Genomic DNA, 16132 nt, shown 5'->3' on the forward strand with positions numbered 1-16132 from the left:
GGATGTCATTGCTGAAATCCAAATTATTTCCACCTCTGCCTGGGCCTCGACATCTACTGTATAAAAATCTGGCTAAACTTCATGCTATCTTTCCCTCCCTGTCTTTGCAGAAGGGGAGTGGGAGTGGATGTGCCAATACCATGTCATGGCAGCAGGACTTCTGTCCCGAAGGATGCTGCTGCTTTCCTCTTTAAAAATCTCTATTGACTGAACAGCTGGAAACTTTAACCCAGATGTGTTTTCGAGGTTCATGATTAATGTCATGTGAGTGAGTGATGGACTGAGCTGGAGTGAAAACTGTTTATAGCAAAGCTGCTTATTTTTTCTCTTCAGTGCTGGAATCCTCTCCCTGTCTGCTTTTGCATCTTGGGCAGAGTATCTGCTGCAATCCTCAATGTGCCTATAATGGGGTCTGTTGCATCCACCAACGCAACACATGGAGCCGTGTTGCTTGCAGCTTGGCCCTCCCCCTTCCCACATGCTGTCTGCTGCTTTTTTTTCCTTTGTACTGTTTTGTATTATTTCACATTCACAGGCACAGAAAGCCTCTCCCTGTCTGTCTGTAGGAACAGCTGTTTTGATGTGTGGATTTAGCATTTCCACTGAGCCAAATACAGACTTTATGTTGGTAGCTGATCACTCCTATGCCTAATGTTTAAGTAACTGACAGAAAAGATGTCAGGGTATTTTAAGAGCTCAACCCTTCCCCCTCAGCCCTTTGTAACAGACAGACACAGCCTCTCACTGTTTCTATCTATTGCTTCATTAAGGGCTCCATTCATTTTATAAACAACACAGCTGCTGACCAGCGTTAGGGGGGAAGAAAAAGGGAAAAAAAAAAAGGCTTCTGATTGCAACTGCCAGACAGTTAAATGTCTGTTCTCTGCAATTCAGCATGGGGATTATTCGCTTACCCAGCACTCCTCTGGGCTGGAGGAGAGTTATTATTTTGATGTCATTAAAGAGGCAGCCCCACATCCCATACACCCTTACTTATTTTGGTACTGGTGGGACATGCATCAAACACTGGATGCAGACATCACTGGGCGTGTCCAGAAGAGCCCAAGAGTTGGGAAAGGGGATAGCAGGCAGTTTTCCTTCACAAGCAGCTGCACTGTAGTGAGCTGTAACCTGCAGTACAGCTGCAAAAAGTATCCTTGGGTGACCTGCTACTCTCTGCAATTGCTTATGGCTGGAGTGGATTATGGTATTGAGGTCAAGGTCAGTGTGTGGAGGGGGCTGGGGCAGGGCAGGGTTGTTTGCTGGGCAGCAGTACTGGAGAAGGGCTGCAGCTCCAGGCAAAGCCTACATGAGCCAGGGCACCTGGAAAAGAGCAGAATGTGCCACCAGCCTGGGCTTTTCACCCCCTGGCTCTGTGTGTGTATGTACCTCCATGTGTGCACAAGTCCCCACAAGGCTCAGCACGATGGGCAGGGAAGATGCAGTGATGGAATCTGGAATGGGGTCAGATGTGATAAACCCCATGAAGTCCATCACCTCTCAGGGTCCAGCCCTTGCAGAGGAATGGCTTCAAATAATTGTGAGACAGCACTTCAGAGGTGTTTTGTAAAGTAAAGATTTTAATAAAAGCAAAGTAACAAACAATACAGAAACAAAAGAAAAAGCTGAGAACAGGTGTCAAAGAAGCCCTGACACCTTGCTAAAACACCTCATAAAGCACTTGTGTTCCTTTGTGCACCTTTATAAGTATTCAATGACTTAGGAGGGACAACTTGGCTTGCTGCCCATAGAAGCAGGTACAGATGTTGGGAGACATTCCTAAAGCCCAACCAGTGCCCCTGTGCTGGCACCAGCCAGTTACAATGAGAAGACTATGGAAAGTTCCTGTTTAACTTCCTTACAGGTTCCAAGGTAAACGGAAACGTTTTTCCTTATTTAGAAGCACCTGCTCAGGTGTGGGGGTGCATTACTACAATGGGGCTGCTCAGCTGTGGGTCTGCCCCACCCATTGGACCTGTCAGTGCCACAGGGAAAGGCCAATCTGCTTGTACGGTTTGGCAAGCCCACTCCATGCAAAGCTGCCACCCAGCCCATCATACAGCAGTGAGATGCAGTGTCCCACCAACCTGCTGGACCTCAGACCCACAGAGATCAGAAAATTGTCATTTACTGAGTGACTGCAATATGTTTTCATTTATTTTTAATGATACTGTGACCAAATTAAAAAAAAAAAAAACAACAACAACAACAACAACAACAAAAAAAAAAACCACCTTAGTTCTTTATCACCAGCTGCTAATGTTAAACATTGATCTGATCTTGTGGTGATTCCCTCTCTGCTGCTTATGTGTGTTTGAGGCAGAGGAGATCCTACAGAAGTAGAGCCTTGCAAGGGTTCAGCACTTTATTTGGAAAGTGCAAAGTACTGAGGAGATGATGGTATTCCCAGACTAGTGAAAGCAGCCACGAGGCCCTTCATGCAAGATTGTGTGCTGGGCAGCTGCCACATGAGTAGAGGTTGCCGAGGCCTGATGGGATTTCTGTTGCCTGTGGAGACAGCAGGGAAATATGGTACCTTTGTTGAAAGCTATTGCCAGAGGCACAGTTGGCTGGAAAATGCTTAAAAATGTACAGGACTGCCCTTCTTGGGGAGAAAAAAAAATAAAATGCACACTGGAGGAGAAGGATGGGAGAATGAGGAGAAGGTGCTTTCTCACCATAAGCAAGCCCAAACAACCCATTTCAGTCCAGGACAGGAGGCTACTCAAAGTGTTTAAGTTCCAATCAAGGCAAGCAACAGACTTCAGTCTGGAAGGCAAGCTCAGTTTGTGGGAAAACACTACAGGTATTTTTTTTTTTCTAAAATTAAGAAGTAGGATCCTTACTGGGGTTAGCTCAGGGGGTATGTAAATGAAGGGATACAAAACAGTGATTCTTTAATTTAAATGCTTTCCCCCATGTCTTTAATAGCTTTGTTTGAACAATTTCAGTATGTATGGCTGTTGCAAACAGGTTACTCCTGGAGCTTCTCAAGAGAGCTGATAATGAAGACATGCTTAGGCAGGTTGAGTAATACACTCCACTTTGCTCAAAATCTCTAGACCTGTGTCCCAAGTCCAATAAGAGTGTTGCAGAAAATAACCTCAAATGTTGAGCCACAATCAGACCAGCAAAGAAATGTAAATTGGGAAACAACTAGCCTTTCCAATTTGCCAAAATATTCAAAATTAAGGAAATGCTCTCAGACCTTCCTTTTTTACCACATTACAGTACAGGCTCTTTACTTTTATGTGTCCTCCAGTTCACGGCTTTGTCATAGATTGCAAATGCCCACTAGACTATTGGCCAAGCAAGAAGATCAGAAAAGGAAAAGAAATGTCAGTCACAGATATATTTCACCTTCATTTGCTTGCCTAAATTTCTAAACAAGGTGTCAGTCACAGATTCATTAACTATCTGCCACTTATTTAATATTTTTAAACCACAGCAACAATGTGCCATCTTAGAAACCTCACCATGATGCTTTACAAACAAGTAATGTGTTATATAGCTGGAGTAACTCAGACTGCCAAACCAATCTGGTTTTCCCATTAATTTTTCATACATTTCAGTATATGAGGCTTACAGAAATAACTCTGTAGAAATGTTAAAACTGGAAAGTCACAATTAGAGAAGGTAAATGTATGGAGATATGCCTCCAGATAGTGAGAACACTGTCTCCATCAGTTTAATAAACTGTTTATTTCAAATTTCCTTCAAGAAAGCTGGGACAAAAAAATCCCAGGGTTCAATTTACAAAATGACACGGACTTTCTAAATGCTGCAGTTTTCCTGGAATATTACACATACACAGCACAAGCCCACTGAACACATCAAAAACTTGGCTGCATGCGTACCAAAATGGTGTTTTAAATTCTAGCCAACACTCCATGGAAAGGCATTTTAATAAGCTTCATGCCCACTTCTTTGGTGAGTGGATAACCTGTTTTCTGGAGCTTCCAGACAAGGCTTGAGCTACTATCCTGACTCTGGTGAAGCCCCCACAGAAGGCTAATGGCTATGGTCACTGGAGATAGCTGGAGGCTTGCTGTTCATACCAGCATGACCAGGCTTTCAAAATCCCACCCTTTATCCTTGACCCAGCATAGAGAACCAACAGGATGATTGCCATGAGCTGAATGTGTGTCGACCTGTCTTGGCTTAGGTGGATTGCAAAATTGTCACTCTCATCCTTTCACTTGCCCATTACAGCAGAGGGGTCAGACCTTGGTATCTCTTCAGTGCTATAATTGTTCCTTGGATGGTGGCCTTGCTTTCAGGTCCCAGCAGAGACCTGGGACCATTGCACAAATGTACAATGAGCATCAGCTCCTGCTGGAGGAGTTTTCACTCTCAACAGAGGCAATGAAGAGTAGGGTCTTGTTGTTCTCACTCTGAAATCCCAAGGAAAAGTGAAGCAAAGGGCTGGATCCTTGAAAGCCCTTGGGGATCTAGATCTTCAATTAATTAAAACAGCAACCACAAAAGTATTTCTGTAAAAGATGCATGATTTGCCCAGGCTCAGAGGGAGCCAGGCAACTGAATCTAAATCTGTACTGTTGCTTTAGTCCTAGGGCTAATCTGCTTGTAAACATCCATCAAAACAAAGCATCTCTAATGAACCACAGACTGCAGATCAACTTAATTGGCTACAAGTGATGCTCTTCCCCATTCAGAGCCACTGGATGGACAACCAGTGGCACAAGCAGAGTAGTAGAACTAACAGCACTTTTTTTTCCTACAGATTTGTGTCCAATGTCCCCACAAAACTCCTTTACAGCAGTTTAATAACTATTGTTCCCCATCTGTGATTCCTTCCGCTCTGCCTCCTCCATGGCTGCTGGTTTCCAGCTGGCAAATGTGTTTAAAACCCCTTTATGCTGCTGCTGGGGTGTTTGGGCCACACTGCAGACGTGTTGGGTGCAGTGACTGCCTGGCAGGTGTGCATGGGCTTGACAGGGACAATGTGGTCAGCCTCTTCCCTGCCCTGCTCTTTGATTTTATGTTTTCTTGCAGGAATTGCAATGCCTCTGAGATCTTTACACTTCTGCCTGCTTTGTTTGACATTTCCCACAAAGGGACTGCCTGACAGACAAACAAATGAACAGTGTGGCTGCATACCCCCAGTTTCCTTAGGAAACCAGGCGAGAGACAGAAACATCTTGGGTGCGTTGGGCAAGATCTGTGGTTTCCAGGCATTCACTTCCCTAAAAACTGACACGCACTGGAGCTGCTGGTCATGCATTAGCTTTCAATAGCTTCTTTTATCTCTCAGTGAGAGCCTTGTGTTACAGCCACTGCAGCATTTGATTGCTGTGGTTACAGCATTAACTGATTGCAAAACAGAGCAAGCCAGTTAAGGGACACAGTTTTTTATATATTATCTGGTCCTGTTTTTATCCTTCCTTATGTGTACCTGTAAGACAGAGAAAAACTGACTGTACTTATAAACACACATACATGCACTGCTTTTAATGCACCATAGGAATATACATATGTAAATATACACACATATATATATTTTCATGGTCATGTTTCCATATGGTTTTATATATAATATTATATACATTATATACATTATATAGATGCCTGCACATAATATTTTATAGGTATGTATACATCTACATATGAATGCATATATCTGTATTTTTTTAATATGTGCACATACCTGCATGTATATACATGCGTGTATCTGCACACATGCATATATATATGGCATTTTAAGATAGCCAAGAATTAGAACACAGGGTTCCAAGTCATGTTTAGGGGTCCTGATTGAGAAAGAGATCCTAGTATGTCTTCTCTGTAACTTCTTTATAGAAACCAGTTTCTCTTTTGGAAAACATTGTCAAATTCTTGGCCACAGCCTTTTTTGTATGTTCACACAGAACTTTTTTACCAAGGGATGGAGTATTAAATGCAACATTCTCAGTCTTGCAAGTGCTGAGGTCTTGTTTGACAGGAGGCAAATAGGTCAGGTATGACCTCTGCTGCCATATCATCCAGGCCAAGGCTATCATGAGGGTGAATCTTGCAAAATGCTGGTGGCCTCAGGAGCTTTATCACCAGAGAAACAAAGAGAAGAGGGGTTTTGCACCTGCATTGGAACATCTGGGCAGGGACCACCCTTCCTTTCTGCCACTAGAGACTTCATGGAAGTTTCAAAAAAAGAAATAAAGGTTTAAATTCAGGAATGACCTCGGTCTATAAAGAATATATGGGCCAAATCCTTGTATACAAATTAAGATGCTATTGGTGTTATCAGCTTTTGAAGATAGACAGCATTTTTTCTAATTGTTTTTACATAGGCATGACATTATTTTCAGCCCACTCACAAGAACTTTTAATTCATCATAGCCAGAAAAATTTATGTCTCCTAGAAATTAATCAAGCTTCTGCTGGGTTATCAAGATGAAGACAGACAATTTGCCAGCTGAAAGTAAAGCAAAATAAACAACTACATAATCCCAAGTTCAGTCCTGTACTGGTCAGATCTCCAGATCATGTGTCACTCAGCAGTTCTACTGTGCCATCAGGGATTTTTGAAATGGATACTACAGTTCTCTTGTTCATGCAGAAGCACAATTCTGCTCTCCCAAGTGAAGCAACAGCAAATATGCCATGGGGCAAGGCTGCTGTACTAACAATTTATTGGAAAAAAAAAACTTCAGTGATGATAAATTTCTTACCTGGAAAGCTAATGAAGGGGTTTTTATTCTTCTCTTAGCTGACATTTGCATGTGAAACCACTTCTGTAGAAAATGTTTACATTGATGTTTAGTCTAAGCCCAGCTGGAATTAATGCACCACAAGCAATGCCAAGGGCTGCCTCTCCTTCTGCGTTCACACATTCTCAGAGCTGATGTGAAGCCTAATGCCTGTTTCTTCACTTAACACATCCCCATTCCTCTCCCCCAGTCACATAAAACAGTGATTTGTGTCACTGGCAAGGTGGCAGTGGGAAGAGTCACCTCTGTGCTGGTAACACCATGGGGAGCAGGAAGTGGTGGTGATTCCAAAGCACAGGCCACAGAATTTCTATTTTTGTTGGAATAAAAGGGTGTGTGAGGTCTTGTCCTTCACCTCTTATCTGTCTCTCTACATTTCATCAGCAGAGATAGCTTAGGAGCAGCACATCGCCTGTGGATTAGATGGCCTATCCTGAAAACATGAGCTCTGGGGTGGCTGTTTTGGATTCAGTCAGGGTATTCAAGATCAGAGAAGGTAGAGAACTATGAAAAAATTCCTGACAAGAGATTGAGATGAGTCCAAGGAGAGCAGGACACAAAAGTTCTTGGACCCAGCCTAATGCAGTGAGAGAAACATCACACAGAGATTTCAGGAGAAACGTTCTTCTCCCTAGGCTTTTCCCATGAAATTCACCATGGAGTAGAATCTGGCTGAAAATAACAGGTGATTCTAGGACTGATCTCAGTGTGGCAGATGATAGACTTTAGCTGCAAGGGTCAGACCATCAAATCCTGGTGTCCAATGTTGAATATAAGACATATAGGTCAGTTTTCCCGCTTAGACAGTAACATTCAAGAAATGACAATAAGGATGCCTGAATCTCATGTCTAAGCTAATGACAGCCATACTTTTGCTGTCATGCTAGTGTACTGTTCTTTCCTATGGGCAATTAAACTGCTGGCCTAGTAAATGACAATGCCAACAGAACTGTCATTTCAGTCACAGCATCAGTGCATAAAGGAATTTCTGGCTACTGTAATTGGATGAAGATCTATTAGAGTTAAAAATCTTGTTTGTTCAAGGCCTCTTCAAAAGCAGTGTGGCAAAAAAAAAGAGATTTAACATTGATGCCTTCAGTTTTAGCTTTCATATTTTCCAGATTCTGTACTGCATTAGTATATAACTCTGAACTTCATATAAAGTGTTAGCAAGTTCTCACAGTTTAATCAGACAAAACAATTCCTTTCTAGCCTGAGAACCAGGCCCCAAAGACATAAACAGTGAATTGAGGAGAGCAATCTGGGAGGATGGGACTTCATAACCTGAAGCTGTAATTGAACAATTAACTCCAGTAATTAAATGGACCAAAACTTATAAAAGTGTGAAAACGTGTGACTCATTGTCCATCTTGGGTGTAGCCTCAGCTGGGTTCTTGTACTGCCCAAGGTGTATCCTTTGAAGGCCTTTAAAAAAATACCTACTTTATTCCTTTAACACTGTCTAGCCTCTCTTCTAGGTAGCCTCTCAAGGCATCAACATCCTAACTCAGGAAAAAAGCAAATTGCACATTGGCAATGGATGAAGATTCTCCTTTTATTTTAAAACCTCTGTAAAATCAGAGCAAAGGGTCAATTCCAGCATTCAGCCAATTTAATTAGCGATTTCAGAGTAATCATAGAAATGAGCCAAGTCAGCAAAGATGTCATTGGGGTTCCTGCAGTTCAAGTTGCAAAAACAAGCATTGATCCACATAATTTTCCAGGAAAACTCAGTTCCATCTGGGCACTGGAACCTCACTTCAATAGTCTTGGACTTGTAGGGTGTGCAGCACCTGTTGTCTGTGCAGACCCCACAGTATTTGGGCCTGTATGGACTTTTGCTCACACATCCAGAGATGGTGTAGTTCATGGGTTCATTTGCCCTGTAGACAGCCAAGCATTTCTTCCCAGGCTAAATCAGAGAAGAAAACAAAGACAAAGAGGTTAATATTCAGTGCTGATACAAGTAAGACATAAAACCTACCTTGCTCTTTACAGCTACCTGAAAGAAGGCTGTGGAAAGGAAGGGGAAATCAGGGGGACAGGGGGCTCAGCCTCTTCTACCAGGTAAACAGTGATAAGACAAAGAGAAATGGATTCAAACTCTGCCATGAGAGGTTCAGGTTGGATATCAGGAAAAAATTCTTCACCTAAAGAGTGGTTAAGTACTTGAAAAATCTTCCCAGGGAAGTGATGGAGTTACCATCTCTGGAAGTATTCAAATAATAAACAGATGTGGAACTTTGCAGTGTGGTTTATCAAGCATGGTGGCATTTGGTCAAAGGTTGGGCTTACTGATATTGGACATCTTTTCCAACTTTAGGGATTCTATTATTCTATTCTATGATTCCTATATTTAAAGAGACTTGTAGCTATTAGGAAGACTTTTACAGCCCTGACCTAGGTGGTGTGAAAGATTTACATGCTTAGACATATGAACCCAAAAGCTGCAAGTAGGATACTTGTGTAAGAGAGTTCATAGCCATGGCCAGACATGCAGCACTGCTTTTCTGCCAGCTGAGTACAGGGCTGTCCAAGCACAGCAGGCTTGCCTTGGCTTGGCTTGGCTTGGCTTGGCTTGGCTTGGCTTGGATTTCCTTGCAAGGACATTTTGGCTGGAGCTGAAACTTTCACAGAAAGGTTTTTATATCAGCACAGGCTGGACACATTTTGGAACTCTGTGCAGCACAGTAAGTCCAAGTACAAATGCAGCCTCACAAAGCCTGAATGCTGCCAAAGAAAGGCTGACTCAATGTCCAGCTCAAGGGGTGTACAAAGAAAGAGTCCCCACCTTGATGTGCTGGGTTATATCCACTTCACAGGGCCTCATGTTGCACAGGCGGCTTTCCTTCAGGAGCCGGCACTGGTCGTTGTCGTTGGAAATCCTGGTGGAGATGCCCAGCCCACAGGTCTTGGAGCAGGGACTCCAGGGTGAGGTGTGCACAATGCAGTTCTTCTGCCAGGCTTCATCCTCTCCCTCGTATGCTGTGGACATAGATTAACCCCACATTATCCATCCCAGGCAGCTTTACATATTAAACACCCAGCTCATTGCACATTCAGGCCACTAACCCAAATAATTAAACCACAGCAAAGTGGCTCAGTTTTCCTGTGAACTCCCTCATCCCACCCCCTTTGTGCTGACCTACTTGTGTCAGACTCTCCATTGCCATGAGCCCCTGGGGCCAAGGGCTCATTCCTTTATTCCCCTTCACAGCCTCACACAAGGGGGTCCTTGTCTGGGACCCCCAGGTGCTACCACAATATAAACAATTACAGAAGCCGGAGCCAGCGGGTGGAGAAAGGGGATGAGATCTGATCTCACCATGAAGGTTTATTTCTGAGCCCATTCAATTGGTTCCCTGTAGCAGAAAGTGGTCAACAGTCTCTGCTGGATGGCAGAGGGCTTGGGAAGCAGCCACAGCCTTTCACTGGGAGGAAGAACAGCTTCAATAGCTCTCAGAGAGCTCAGCAGCCATTTGAAGAAAGGGTGGGCTCTGTTTTGAAAGCAGCCAGCAACCCCAGTTATGGTTCTGTCCCAGCCTCAGCCAAAGCCCCCACTGCTTTACAGCTCATAGGACAGTCCACAGGCAAAACTCTGATAGAAACTGCCACACTGATTTTGCTCACTGTTATATTTATTATTATATTATATTATTATCTATATTTATGATTATATTAATTATTATATTAAATGTCATAAATGCTAGTCTGGCTTCTCTAAGACTTCTTCTTACAGGAGAAAAGTCAGGAAAGCAAAACTGTGTTTTGCCCATTTTGGAACACAGGCCATGAGGACAAGAAGGCCAGTTTCAGAAGATGTTTTGAATTTGGACCTACCCCACATTTCAGAACTATCAGGGACAGAGAAGGGAGGGCTAAACTCTGGTGGTTTTAACTCACAAATGAAGACCAAGGCTTTGTTTTGTGCAATGAAAGTACAGACCAAGGTTTGGGATAAAACTCTTACCACCAAGGAGCCAAAACCTTTGTTTACAACAATCCTATCTCTCTTTGAGCTCTGCTTTTGTGAGATGGTATAAAACATGGAGCTAATGTGGCTAAGATCATTACAGTGTGCCACAGGGCATTTAGACAATAAATTTAAGACATATGGCAAGCTGAATCCATCTTAAGCATTTGGGACCATGTTTGATGAAAATTATATCACCTCTGTGCAGTGGGCTGTGATTATTACTATAAAAGTGAAAGTGAGGACAGAAGGTTTAATGATGCCATCAGTTCAGAACTGATGAAAAGTTGTGCTACCGCAAAGACAAGTTAGCCCAACTCACAGTGAAACTTCCACACAATAACTGCCTTCAAGGTGTTGTGTAAGTTTGAGACTCCTAAGATACAGGGGCTTTAATATTGCACTACAATAGCAATATAACCTGGACAGAAAGCCTCTGTCCTAAATTAAACTGTGTCCATTCTCTTTCCCAGAGGGTCCAGACTGAGGAAAAAAAATGAAAATAAAGAATTAAAAAGGACTTTTGACATCTTCAAAGTTGCATCAGACATGTCCATCAAAGGGGGCTTTGGCACACAGAATTACAGAATGGTTGCACAAGCATGTTTGATGAATATTATATTTGTAGAATTGTGCAATGGTTGGGGTTAGAAAAGACCTTAAAGATCATCTCAATCAATCTCCCCTGCCATGGGCAGGGATAGCACCCACTGTTTCAGGTTGCTCAGGGTCCCATCCAGCCTGGCCTTGAACATCTCTAGGGATGGGGCATCCAAACCCATATTGCTACTAATGAGTTCCACTGGTGTTTGCCTGTCCTGTCCTTCAGCACGTGCTGTATGGGAGTCTCTGTCTCCCTCACAGAGGTGAGACATCTGTCAGATCTGGCAGCACAAGCTGATACTTTGCTTGTAGACTCTGCCAGCTGGCAAAGGAGCGCTCTGCCTCATTCCTGCCGTACCTGCAGAGGAGATGTGACGCGGGGATGTTTTCCTGATCTTCCTGGAGTCATCACAAACCCACTGCTCGCAGCACTTCCCTGCCATCTTAATCAGCTTTGGGTTTGGGCACCAGACAAGTGGAGGACGTGAGTTTGTGCACATGGGAACACAGCCCACGGCCCCATTAATGCACGTGCAGTTGTATTTGCAGTTGGGCTGAAATGTCTCCCCGTTCTTATACCTGACTCCATTGAGGACACATCCTACACCAACAATCTCTGAAAAGAAAGGAAAAAAAAGAGAAAAAACACACAGAGCACCATTAAAATACTGCTGGCAACAAACAGCTCTGATGTGTTCCTTTACCAAGCTGATCCCTGTGCTGGCAGTGCTGAGGAGCGACGCGTTCAGCCTGATGCTGTGCCAAGTGTAGTCACACCAGCTAGGAAACTGTTTCCATTCTAAATCACAGCAAAAAAAGAGAACCTTTTAATGTTTCAGTGAAAAAGTAAGTTAGAAAACAAAACAAGTTCTATCCACAAATTCTTACTTAAAAAAAACCAAAAACATTTCATAGCATGGTGATAGGAATTGTTCACAGGGGGAGAAATCAAAGCAATTTAAAAAGGTATTTAGCAAAATTTGAGGTTTTCAGAGACATGAGGGGACTCCAAGGAATCACACATATGACACGTCTGTTCACAACACCTGTGTATATCTGAAGCAAAAGGGGAGGACAAACAAAAAAGATAGCAAACAACAAAGATAGCAAAAGGAGCACATAAATGGCACTGGATTCCTCTGTTTGGGAAACTGAATCTTATCCAGGATATCACAGCAGTTTTCTTGGAAAATGAAGTACACTTTATAAAGCCATGAAAATTAATATTTGATGTATAATTTTTTATATAAAAATACTTTTTAAAGTTAAGGCTTTTGATTGCCAATGAACAGGAATCTCAGAGCAGCATTTTTTGTTTGTTTGTTTCAAATTATAGGCAGTTATTTGGAAGCAGGGGCTTCCAATGGAAAATTCAAAATTTAGTTTCTTCTTTGGTCACACGGAGGCACTGCACACACACTGCCCAGGTTGCTTATGTTTTGAGTCTGGTCAGAAATGGAGCTGCTTCAGGAAAACACAAATTGAAATGCTCGATTAAAATTCTGCAAGGGCTTCCTATTTTTAGACTGAGCTGAATGAAAGCATCAAGCACAAATCCCCTCCTCTGCACAAAAATGAGAGCTATTGGAATTTCAAGCACAGATCTGGATCTCCAGTTCATGCTCAGCTTCAGTTTTTGTAATGTTTAAATCTTTGTACTAAAAAGGCAATCACTCAATGTTGGAGCTGGGCCTGAGAATTCAGAGAGACTTCTAGGTATGCACACAGATTATGACTGTTCAAAAAAAATGCTGTATCTCCTGGTGTTTTCCTATGAGCATATTACTCCTGGATTATGTTGACTTAGTCTCCTGCAGGTCTCATAAACCAAGAGGTTCACCATGAGAGCATCCCCAAACACAGACAAAGGGGCTGTTGAATGCCTTCATGAAGAACCTCACTGAGTCTGTATCAAAATAAAGCAACTTGGAGGAGCATCCCTATTCCCAGCCCCACATGGACAACATTTGCCTCAAACCTTGGGCCTGTGCTCAGCACCCTGCTGCCCCTGCTTTGCTGCAGAGAAAAGCCAACAACAGAAGGAGAGCTGCAGTGACTCCCAGCAGGTTCCTATTTGATGTCTGAGGTTAGATCCTGGGGCACACCTCAGCAAGGCACTCCAGACTCCAGCCTGAATTTCCCCCAGTTTGACCCCTTTCCCAACACATATTCCTAACTCTTTCAGGGTGTTTAGTTTCCATAAATTATTGTTTCTGTAGCCCTTTGCCCCCTAGATTCTCTATATCTAGCTGAAAGCATCTGAATGCAAAGGCAATTCTTCACAGCAGTTAGTCCCCAACACCCAGCACAGGATTCCCACTCACAGAAGCTTTCAGTCTCCAGTTTAGGACAGAAGCTGGTGGGCTCAGCGTGGGGTGATGCAGCCTGTGTGGGGCCCAGGGTATGAAAAGGGCACGTCAGCACACCCTGTCCTGTACCTCTACCTCGGGGCTGAAAACAAGGGAAAGGCCACATGTTTCTTTGGCACTCAGAGACAATCCGCCTCACATCCTAACCATGGACAGACCTTCCTCTTGTTCCCTTCAGCTGTGCACACCATAATGCCCCTCACCAAAAACCACAAATGTCACATAACAGGGGAATACTGTCATGGTACTAGGGAAATAAAAGCACAGACTGGGAATCCCCCCAGACCTGACTGGGAAAGCTGGGGGTCGGTCTTCCTTCAGCACAGTGTGTGACACATGGGAGGACTGCAAAAACCAAAGATAACCAACTAAGAAAACAACCATTTAAATAAATAAACAAAGGCAAAGCAACATGAGAGCCTTTAAAGAGGCCTATGAAGGCTGATAGCTTTGAGACAACATCCAGCCTGTTTTCCTCTCCCAGCACAGAGCCAGCTGTAACGATGTCATTCTTGACAATGTTTGTCTAAGCTGCTCTTGCAGACCTCTCATGAATGTTCTACACACGCTCCAGACAATACATTTAAATGATCTCATATCCTCTTTTCTTAACCTCAATCTTTTTTAATCTTGAAAATCACTGTTTAAGCTTACAGGTCCTAGCATGTAACTTCTCTTGTTGTTATTTTGCTGTATCCTAAAAAAATCTGGTTAGACTGCACTTTTTGCATGCTTGATGCTTGCTTTTTTTTTTTCCTTGTGCCTGAGCCAGTGCAAAGCCAAGGTCCTTTCTTACTAGACTTCTCACCCTTCTGCTGAGGAAGACCAATGCCTCATATCACTTCTGTGAGAATCTGCCAGCTTACCCTGAACTTCTTAACTCCTCAGACCTGTCCCTTGCCAACCTCTTTCTCATATTCTAGGTTTATTGAAGCCCACAGTTTGGGAGCATTTTCCTCTTCTGTGGATCAGTTATCCTATCAGTCCATCTCACAGTCAGTTCTCCTCCAGGTTTCCTTTCACCCCTACATTTTCTCTTAGATTATTTGTTTTGATGTTCCAGCCCAGAATCCCCTTTATTTAAATGGCTTTTTCCTGTTTATGAACCTAAAGCCATGATCATATGTTCTAATAACTTACTAAAAATCAGCCTTTCCAATCAACAATCTGTGTGGTTGTGCTCATAATCCTTTCACTTTTAATCATTCCTAGAGTAATGATTTTCAACAATTTCTGACTTTTACGAGTGGATCAGATTCTCCATCATGTTCTGGAATTCAGAACAAGTGAATATACTCTTAATACATAGAACACTACCTAATTTCTTTTTTGCACTTCTTGAAAAGCATTCCAGTGTTATGGAATTCAAGAGTTTGTGTTGAAAGGCAAGGAGATTTCCTTCTGCCTCATGACAGCTAATGTAACTGTAACCATTGTTAAATTAAGGCGTAAACCTCAGTTTGTTCCTGACTGTTGGAGTCCAGGGCATCCCTCTGGGTGCCCTGGCAGGTCACAGACCTTGGTAGAGAGGCCTGGGACCTGAAAAAGAGAGTCTGGGGTCTGCGTGCAGGAGGATTTGCCTGGAACAGAGCCCAGAAAGACACAGTCTTTGATTTTGGTCCATGGAAGTGAAAAAACTTCCAAGCAGAGAACAATTGCAAGTCATAAATGTGTAACAGACAGTAGTGTAGTTATCACGAGATAGAAAGTTTTGTAGTTTAGGGATTTTTAGAATGTAGATGCAAGGAGACAAGATGGTGGAATTAGGGTGGAACCTGAGTCCTTCTTCTTCACTCTTGGCATCCATTTTCTGCAGTGACGTGTGCACAAAGTAGTTTGATAGAATTGGGTCAAAGTAGAAATGACCCTTCTTGTATAGTGTTAGGCATTGGCACAGAACTGTAAAGAAGAGACACGTAGTTATCTGAACAAAAGCAGAGTGACATCCCATCACAGGGGGAGTCACATCATGTCCGAGCTGCTGTGAACACCTTGGCCAGACACAAAATTTGTAAGATAAGAATTAATAAAGAACACAAGAAACCAAGAAAACCAAGGCCGTGAGACTCCATTCATTCTCGTGCCGAGCAGACTCAGACTCAGAACCTTCAGAGGTCAGAGAGGGAAAAACATTCCCTTGAGCTCATCAGAACCACCAGCCTTGGAATCTCGGGCAGAAAGAAAACCATAAAACCTGAGACCTGACAAGCTCTGATAGGAGATGATTCATTCCTGACTATCTTGACAGGGTATTCGACAGGGTATTGCTATAATTTCAAGGTATCCCCTATAGGGAATTAGTCAAAAGTGTCCTCTTAATGTTATGGTTTTCATGTAGGGGCCCATATTGCTTGTCTTTAAATCCAGCTGCCTGCCCATCCTTCCTTCACCCCCAACCCACTACAGCACCGCCTCCTGTTACAGGGAGTAAAGAATAATCTATTTACACCTATGGAGAC

General features: G+C 43.1%; 1 protein-coding gene across 1 annotated transcript in view; it reads right to left on the reverse strand.

The window, feature by feature from the left end:
* Window positions 1–8322: 8322 nt before the first annotated feature.
* The window catches only part of CCN4 (cellular communication network factor 4), a 35553-nt gene continuing 27743 nt past the window's right edge, over window positions 8323–16132 (reverse strand). Inside the window, exons 3-5 of the mRNA XM_083856133.1 lie at window positions 11663–11920; window positions 9520–9713; window positions 8323–8640 (exon numbers count right to left, since the gene is read on the reverse strand). Coding sequence (XP_083712259.1) covers window positions 8341–8640; window positions 9520–9713; window positions 11663–11920 — 752 coding nt within the window. The 3' untranslated portion in view covers window positions 8323–8340. The remainder of the gene's footprint in view (window positions 8641–9519; window positions 9714–11662; window positions 11921–16132) is intronic.

The sequence above is a fragment of the Zosterops lateralis genome, assembly GCF_965231275.1.
Source record: "Zosterops lateralis genome assembly, chromosome: 1".
NCBI classification, from domain to species: domain Eukaryota; kingdom Metazoa; phylum Chordata; class Aves; order Passeriformes; family Zosteropidae; genus Zosterops; species Zosterops lateralis.